General features: G+C 36.5%; 1 protein-coding gene across 1 annotated transcript; it reads left to right on the top strand.

Annotated features, from left to right (window-relative positions):
- The first annotated feature begins 304 nt into the window (after positions 1-304).
- On the top strand, positions 305-6,855 carry LOC100887867. Its single transcript, XM_003728364.3, has 3 exons — positions 305-642; positions 3,858-4,090; positions 4,514-6,855. Exons 1-3 carry the CDS (start codon positions 519-521, stop codon positions 5,792-5,794), a joined length of 1,638 nt encoding a protein of 545 aa, XP_003728412.2. The 5' UTR covers positions 305-518; the 3' UTR covers positions 5,795-6,855.
- Positions 6,856-9,717: the final 2,862 nt, after the last annotated feature.

Here is a 9,717-nt window from a genome sequence, read left to right on the forward strand (position 1 = left end):
TCATCTTTTTCTCACGGTTGTTTTCATTAATTACCGCTTTCTTCTCGAATTTCCATCAACACTGACAAGACTCCCTTTATATAATATATATGACTTGTATATGAGTTGAGACATAAAAAATGAGCCATATATAGGCATGTTATATTTATATCTATTCATGTATTTTCATGTCTCAGCTCGCCCCGGGGTAAACTGAACAATAAACCCGGCCGGAAAGCAAATAAGCCTCTGTGCTAAATATAGAACGAGGGCAAAAGGAAAATACGAATAAATACAATGTACTGCAGTTTCCGACACCAAGCCGAGAGACACGTGCAGGCGAATGTGGATAACGTGAATCTCTCTACTGGAAAGATCTCTTAAATCTTATCTCTTCATGCCGTCGTTCAGTTCTGGTGACATATCATTAAAAGCATATTAACTACATGTTTATATGCCTTTCATGCGGATCCAGAAAATATCAAAGGAATAGTTAAAATCACATACATTCTGTACAGCTGTGTAGTTAAATCATCAATATGGCCCGTGTGAAGGACAAACACTGGAAACCAAAGGATATATTTCTACTGCCCAACACCTTCAAAAATGGAGATTCATATCCCAACAAAGGACATCAGAAGGCATTAGAAACCGGCGGATATGGTGAGTATGTACAACATGTAGCATATGGGCTGGTGTGTGTATATAAGCAATGTGGGGGGGGGGGGGGGGGTGGTGAGTATGTGAGTGTGTAATTGTGTATGCGAAAGGGAAAGAAAGAACAAAGGTTGCTTAGCTTAAATCAAAGCATACATTTATATATGTAGAGAGAGAGAGAGAGAGAGAGAGGGGGGGGGGGAGGGAGGGGGGGGGGGAACACAGTAGTTTATTTATTTGTACATGTACTGTATCTATAGTCTTGCGTATACGTGGCATGGTGGCAGAATGGTTCGGGGAATCCCCACCAATAGACTCGCACTGCCTAAAGTCCAACAGCGAGCTATTTTTGAACTCAAAGAGAAATTCGAGTTCTGGTAATGTGAAAAGGGAAATTGTGAGCTTTCTCTTTAGATGGTCCGAATTGTCTATTTATCATGTTTATATCGTTATGTCCCCCAAGAAAATGCTCTCATATTCGAAATATGATCTGATTGTTATATTTAGCTTAAACCTTTGGGACAAGTTTACACGCCAGAAATGCGTGTAGCCACATCAATTTCTGTTAGCAAAACTTTTCATTGTATGTGATTATCAGCAAGAATGAACTAATTTCTGTAAACTCCTGCAAAGCATAATGATTGAAAAAAGCTAACATAAATTGTAAATCATAGATATATCTAGATCATGGCGGATATCGCATTTTATTTGTATTTACATAATGCAATTGTTCCTTAAAGAGGTCACACACGAAAAATAAAATAAACACATCTTTAGCAATTGTATTAAAACGAAAATCAAATTTTAAAACAATCAAAAAGTAATCAAATAAGGACAGGCATTAAAACTATTTGTTAAAACCTGACAAAGCATGGTTACAATTGTAACAAAAGATTAGGAAGTTATCGAGGTGAGCTATAACACTGATTTAAATGACTGGATTATGGAAATAGCATGCAATATTGAGGGTCTATTGAAGAAAAAAAAATCCTTTACAACTGATTCTTCTCGGTCTGATAGTTTCATATAATCTAGTTCAAGGTTAACTACGATTTTAAGAGAAGGTTGAGTCCTGGGGAGAGGTGAAAGATAATTTGAAAAAAAATTAATGTTCCCTGAAAAGCATGGCTCTTCAAATGCCTCCATATTCTAAATATCACAAATAGCAGCCTAAAAATAAGGCCAGTTTTTATGCCACGTGTTTGTGTAGCCCCATATACATCTTTCTGTGTATAAGGATTGCTACTTTACCAAGACTTGGCCAAATTTCTTATCATTTTGATGACTCCAGAACATTGCAGTACATAGATACTTATATGATACATGATCAAGTTTTTTCTAATCGATTCCACACCGTTTCTTTCACAATGCACTCGCATGACCAGAACTCAACTTTATCTTTAAACATCATAAATACTCTGTTGTTGTTTCTCCTATTCCCTAGTTTTTATCTCTCTTTTCTCCTTTGTTATTGGTCCTTTTCTCCCTAAACGCCTCGACGGTCTTTCTCTTTCTCTCTCTGCCTATTACAATTTTAATCTTCTTTCTTTCTTACTTACTTCATTTCTCTCCTTTTCGTCTCTCAGCAAGTGACATATATCATTTTTCGTTTGCTCATCCTTTCCTCCATCATTATAGATATGGATTATATCTTTTTTAATCTTGTACAATTTTACTGAATTCGTTTATGATATGTGATATTTTATTTGCTGTATTTAAACTACTTTGATTTGACTTTATCTTATAGTTGTGACGTACTTTCAGTGCCCAATGGGAGACCAACTTTTGTTGAATGGTCTACACTGGTGAAATAATTGTAAAAACCAAAATAATGAATAAAAACAAAATAAACCAAATTTTGATATGCTCCTTTTAACGGATTTAATTTCCTTCATTATAAAATGTCATGTATACATCAAGTTCAAGTATGATAATATAGTTTCGTTCTGAAAAAACCCTCCCGCCCGGTTCTGAACTTTCTGTAATAAATACAAATATTTCTTAGATGCAGATTGCCGAAATATATCCGCATAATCAAAGCGGAGAGAATAGATTATTTTCATACTTCATACAGTAAGATTCATTTAGAAAATATTAAAGTCTCCCAATAAAATCGCCCATCATGATTTTGCCTATTTTAATACATAATTACGCTCATTACAAATAATAAATATATATATATATAAAATACAAATAAATATTTTATTTTTATTTATTCATTTATTTTTGTTAATCGAAAGAAACACTGCCATTTTGCCTGATGTCTGGTTCCACAATATTCTCAGTATTTTCTATCTGATTTGTTTTCTAAATGATCAAGATATAATAAAGTTGGGATGTGTACACTATAGAGTGGAGCTGATGTATACTAAAGACATGCAAACATCAATACAATTATTTGAAGTATAGAGGGTTCCTCGTGATAATGGCTAATAAAGACAGTATAAAGTTTCTTGTCTCACCATTGTTGTATCAATATCTGGATACACCACTAGCTGAGGCACAGATCATCATCATGATGATACTTACCTGTATAATCTGGTCCTTATTATACAAGCTATTTCAATTGAAATATTTGCTAAAGATTGCTCATGGTTGTAATACTGATCTGTCAAAATGCATTTTGACATGAAATAGATTCAGCAGACCTTCACCCAACTGGCAAGATAACAATATTGATCGTGACCCAGTCATTTACCATTGGAGCAGTAACAATGCTCATTCCAAAGCGGTTGGGATAAATTTAACTATACCTCTATATGACTATTGGTATATACGTATCTTATTTGAACTGGAGTAAGCTATGAACACATAATCGTTTTATTGTTTTATTTTAGTTCATTATAAACGTTAACAAATAAAATACAAACGTTTGTTGTTATTTTCTCAAATCAGTTTTAATCTTTGTATTCTCATCCACCATTTTACCTTCTTTAGTTTAACATTTAGAATTCTTTCAGCAACGTTTGGGTCTTTATCAAAAAACATAATAAAACAGTATCATCGTATATATATGAAATTAACATTGATTTTCAGTTACATTACTGCCTCTGTCGTAATCATGATCGGGTTACTACTTAACATTTCCAAGTCAAAACTAACTTTCAAACATATTTTATGTTTCACCAGTTTGCTTATAGTATATTATATTTTCCCGATTACCTTGCTTCAATCCCATGCGCCCAGCTATTTCACCCATTTGATTTTCCATATTTTCTCAGGAAGCTGCAATGTTGAAGGCGGCTTAGATCGATCTTGGACCATAGACCAACTTGTGGACGAGGTAAGAGGCCAGTTTCCTCGTCACGAGGCTGAACTCGCTAAGACTGGGATCGAATTCGCCCAAATCACCCCGAATTCCAAGAAGATCAACGTCCATGTCCTTGTCAAGGGTGATACTGTCGCTGATCTAGAGAAAAGCCATGGCAGCGGAATCTTGGTAATTCTTCAAAAGGTAAGCCTCGTTAGCCTCCCGCAAGAAGATCGTTACTGCCCTTGATTATCTACCTTTTACGGCGCTCTTGTGGGCAGCCGACGAGGTCATTTCGTCAGCTGAGAACTAAAATTACTTAAAGTTTAAACCTTATGGCCATCAGCAAACGATTTATCAATGAATGCAGTAGCATATAGTCCATGATCGAGGTGTTCCCTATTTCTACAGTGTCCGTATAATCACTTCCTAAAAATCAGAGAAGAAGATAGATGTCTCGTATGAATCGCTGTAGGCTATGATGTCCTTTTGCATTTAAGTATTTTTAAAGGTTTGTGTCTCTTCTGTTTTCCTGACGAATTTGTTACAAGTTAAATGTTTTAATATTTCAATCGTTCTACTTATCTATCAAAATTGATTTGTTCATTCTTTCTTTCTTTTTTGTAGGCAAGAAATGCGTCACTAAAAACGGTGCCAAAACAATCGAAAAGCACGCCTCATGTCAAGCTGGAGATCAAGTCCCCGAAGAAGCCACAGAGCCAAATACGAATAAAATCCGAACCAACGTCACATAACGCTCCGCTTAACCAGGTCCAGTATGAGTTGGACATCTTGGCGCAGTCAGGAGGGATCAAGATTGCTCATCTGAATTGCCAGTCTCTTTGTAACAAGAAAGACGAGCTGAAACTCCTTCTGCTTTGTCGGACAGACATCGATGTGATGACACTGAGCGAGACTTTTATGAGACCAAACGACTCGAACGGCAGCTTCAGTGTCCCCGGTTACACCATTTTGGCACGAAAAGATGGTGTGTCCAAAGACAGCGGTAGGCCCCGCGGTGGTGTTTTGACATATGTCAAAGTCAGTTTAGCGAGATCTGCAAGAAAGTGTTCTGTCGACCTTGAGGAAGGCTTAGAAGCAGTCTGCGTTGACGTTGAGCTTGATGACGATGGACCTAGCAAAAGGCTGACGGATCAGGCCAATTCCGGTGCATGTGTGAAGAAGGCTCTTCTTAGAATTGTCAATGTGTATGTGCCGCCAGGAACAAGGGGACAGATTGTCCTGTTGAAAAAGCTGCAAAGAAGTATGGATATTCTGAGAGGAGCAGATAAATGTTGCAAGCCAACATCTTCCAGAGGAATTTGTGACAAGAAGCATTCTTGCAGTTGTAAAACGAGCTATGTGATACTTGGCGATTTCAACTGCGATCGAAAAACTCTTGCGGAATGTAAAGTCATGGGGTCGGTGATGGGAGAGAAAGTCCAAACGCTCGATGAACTTGAAAGTAGCCATCACTTGACACAGTTGATAAAAGGTTTTACACGGGTTGATTTGCGGAAAGAAAGAGGTCGGGATACGTATAAGAAAACCGAAAGCTTGATTGACTTGGTGTATACTGATGACACAGCCAGTGTCATAGCGTCCGGGGTGGTTCACATCGGTATGAGTGACCACTTTATGGTGTACTGCGCTTGGGGACGTGATAGGAAGAAGGGTCTTCGTAAGGCAACCCGGTTTCCGACGCAGGATGCTGCCTTTCGGCAATTTTCTACCAAGGTCAATAGCGACATCGATCGACGTGTGTATGACTTGATTCGTGATCGCGACTCTGCTATCGCAAGGGAAGACTGGGACGAGTACGAGAGACTAAAAGATGACATCAAGATAGCTAAGAAAAATAACAAAAAAGATCAGAAGCAAAACGAAAAGGCAATGAAGACAAAATGACTTACCTCAAAAAGGAGATAGTGATGACCCGAGTCATATGGCTCCACAAACTGTAGACACGTGCTAGGTCTGTCGGGAGTTATCACAATCATACTTCTCTCATGTACTTTTCGGTCTCGCGGACAGAACTCAGTTTAGAATTGAAATGAACCCTGCATGGCTCCGTTTTTCAGATTTCTTCCAGAGATCCAATGGCTGTTTAAACCCTTCTCTTGAATTAATAGGCAAATTTGGGTGGAGGAACTCATATCTATTAATATAATAGTTACGACATGGGCTGTTTGTTTTCTTCATTTCTTAGCTGCTGCCCAGTTGTTAATTATATGTTGAATGTACATTTATATGCATATTTTGTTCTCATTTCTCTATGTTACTCGTTCTAATTCTATCCCTCTGCGCCTCAGAATAGTTTTAGATCGATGGCTCATAACAAATACTGTATTTATTATCATATTATTGTTGATTTCTGTGCCAAGTATCGTATTTACACAATGTATTTGATAGAAAACGTTGTTATGTTGTTGTTGTGTTGTTAGATAGTGTCAGGGTAAAAGGAATTATATATGTATTTAGGAGTAAGCACTACAATAGATGGCAATAATGAAAACTCAGTGGAATAGAAATCAATTTTATATTTTGCTATAGATTCATTGACTTTACGTCATCTCTCATTGTTGGGACACTCATGAGATTATACATGTACATGCAAAAATGCGTGAACTAATTTTACGTGAACCATTGTGAGTCATAAATTACAAGATTTGAAATTCAATATATTACAATTTATTTGATATTTATTTTATTTAATATTGCGTATCAAAAAGATATATGTAAAATATTCCATACATATCTAACAGATTATCACATTATTTTCCTATGTGTACGTACGGAGTGTTTCACTGTATAGTGTTAATCCTTAAACATTAGAGTCGTATTTTGGTAGCTTTATTTTGTGGATGTACATTTAATAGAAATAACCAAAATGAAATTTACTTCCAAAATAAACATTATACCTCAATCAGATTAAAGATAGGCTTATAGGCCTACTGCCCTCTCACGTCCGAATGACTTTTTCGATTGATTTCTATCACCATTTCTTCTCTTTTCTCCTTCCTCATCCATATTCATTCCATTTTGGTTTCTTCATTTACCAACACAATCCTTCACTACCCCCTCCCCCCATCTTTCTCTCTCTCTCTCTCTCTCTCCATTTCTATTTTCCGCTAAAGGATAACCCCTTATTCCTTTCTATTTCATATTACTTTCTTCTTAGATTCGATCCCCATCTTCTGTTTCTCACATCATCTCTTCCATTCTTACACACACACACACAAACCCTACTCTCTCTCTCTCTCTCTCTCTCTCTCTCTCTCTTGTGTTCTCTCTCTTTCTCCCTCCAATTTCTCTTTACTCTGTCTCTATTCACTATAAAACTACAAAATATAACCACCCATTTCTCATGACCAGAAGTTGAGAGAGAAAGAAAGAAATAGAGAAATGAGAAGAAGTAGAAGAAGAGATGTGGAGAGAGGGAAGAAAAGTTAAAAGCAATACGAATATTCCATTACTTATTTCATTGTAATAGGAGGGGTAAAAGAATGAGAGACAGAAGGAAGCAGAGAGAGAGAGAGAGGCTGACAATAATGTGAAAGATACGGGTATTGTTGCGAACATAAATTGTTTGAATCAGATAAATACATTGTAGCATCTTTGAGTTCTCATCCATAGAACTACCTATAAATGAAAACATGATCGCAAACGGGTCAAAACATCAGTTCAGTGACTTATTAACGAGACTTCTTTAATACCATTAAAAGGTGCACTGACCTTTTCCCCATTCGAAGGGGGGAGGTGAGGGTGTACATTCCAATTTATTCCAGTGCCTGGATGCTCTGAAAGCGAACATGACTAAGGCTTTAATGACGTTGACATTGACTCCAACTCCCCGCATCATCACTTTGCATTGTGTGTGCCTCGACTTCATCCGTTTTTATTTCACCAACATGATCGTGATTATGACTCTTGACCCAGAAGTCGATCCGTTGGTCCTTTGTTTTCTCTTTCTTACGAAAATGAAACGCCGATCCTGATTGGTTGAATGTTCACCCAGTCACGATATCCACAGTTATCCGACCAAGGATACTGCTGCTTCGTAAATGTGCAGGTTGCGATGATCTGTGCCTACTTAACTTGAGAAAAAACCCATAAATCGTGATTGCAAATACCATCACAAATTATATAGGCAGCAAAATGTATCCTGAATAATTTCCAAATGAAATAGCACAGCTAAACAGGGCTCAATTGGCGCCATTGTAATCACTTTCTTGTAAGGACTAACATGAAAGATGCACTGTACAATAGGGTTGTATTTATAAAGTATGAGTCTGAGCATGTGTGTGAATAGACTATTCTCAAATCATATTAACCCTGACATTTTGCACGTAGTCCCATGTCTTGCTCAGAAATGGAATTATGTAGATTTGATGAGTAAAGCACGTGATGCGACTTTTGACCTTATTGGAGGGGTCACAAAGTGAACTTCATGGGAAAGGGGGTAGTTGTCTGAAGGAATGCAATATTGTCGATATATTTTCAATACTTCATAGTCATTCCCATAACTCAAGATCGACTATTTTAAATAGATTTTGTTCTTTGGTTTTGTTATCACTTGTCAAAGATTGCAAGAATTCAGTTATTTAAAAATATCGGTCAGGTCTACTGCACTGACAATAATGGAGTGGGTCAGTATAATATTCATGTCCACTATATTAAAGAAAGTTATGTTTCCGTGTGATCAGAACATAAATCTCACAAACATAATAGACACCGTACACTTTTAACCGTAATAGTTGTTTACTGAACGAGTTAACGGATTGAAAGACTATTGTTGGCTTATTTCGGACAATTATTAATTTTTAACACTAATTATCATGGGTTATCATGAATACTGAATTTTAAAAAGGTGAATTGATCGTACTTTCAAACCACGCACGAACAAAATGTCGAACGCAAACTTTCGACCTTGATCTTGCACCCGGAGTAATCTATTGTTTACCCATTCGTCTTTCTCAACCCATCTCCATCATCCCATGACGTAAGCTAAACACGCAGTACTTGGAAAGCCACCAGTCATGTTTAAATTACATCATAACATATACACTCAATCCGTCACGAACATTACGTAGGGCCGTGAACCACTGCTATGTGACCCCATTAGTTCTTCCTTTAAAAAAAAAACCTCGAAGTTCAATGATCTTTATTACCAAGCCATATTATTAAAAATTTTCACTCAACAAATAGGATTGGTCATTCATTAACTTCTTTCAAATAAATTTCTAATATTGTGTTTTTTTTGCATTTTAAGGCATTTTGTGTATTTTTTGACTGATGTAATGAAAAAAAAATCCCATTGGTTAGAATCGGAAATGTTTAATCATGTTAACAGGACATCGATGAAAAACAGCTTTGCTGATTCGATTGTTTCTTTTTTATCCTGTATAAATATGTCAAATAAATAAATAAATAAAATATTATGACGGCACTCTGACACTTTCATTGTCAAACTAGCTTAGTGTAAGCCCATTTTACTTTTCTTGTTGGTTTTGTTCTTGGAGTTTTTACCTCAGATATGATCAGATCTTCTACATCTATACATACACACCCTCACCCACCATGACACACTCACCGAAACACTTAAAAGTTGCACCACTAATGAATGTAATTTCGTACGATTATTCTTTATTTTATTTTTTTAATCACTCGATGAATTAATCAATCAATTAACAATCTTCTTACCAACAGCCAATCAAATTCATTCAACTAAACAACTAACAAGTCAATCAACTACATAGTTAACCAATCAACAAAATCAATCAAATATCAATAATCCATAGATCTATAAAACTGCAATGGCCATGTTTAGA

This window comes from Strongylocentrotus purpuratus, unplaced genomic scaffold (genome assembly GCF_000002235.5).
Source record: "Strongylocentrotus purpuratus isolate Spur 01 unplaced genomic scaffold, Spur_5.0 spur5_scaffold_5, whole genome shotgun sequence".
Taxonomy (NCBI): Eukaryota; Metazoa; Echinodermata; class Echinoidea; order Camarodonta; family Strongylocentrotidae; genus Strongylocentrotus; species Strongylocentrotus purpuratus.

Excerpts from the sequence above, each read along its gene's own strand:
- LOC100887867 (XM_003728364.3), top strand. The coding sequence starts at position 519 with ATGGCCCGTGTGAAGGACAAACACTGGAAACCAAAGGATATATTTCTA. Across the intron at positions 643-3,857 it reads ATTAGAAACCGGCGGATATG|GAAGCTGCAATGTTGAAGGC; the intron begins GTGAGTATGTAC and ends ATATTTTCTCAG. Across the intron at positions 4,091-4,513 it reads TCTTGGTAATTCTTCAAAAG|GCAAGAAATGCGTCACTAAA; the intron begins GTAAGCCTCGTT and ends TCTTTTTTGTAG.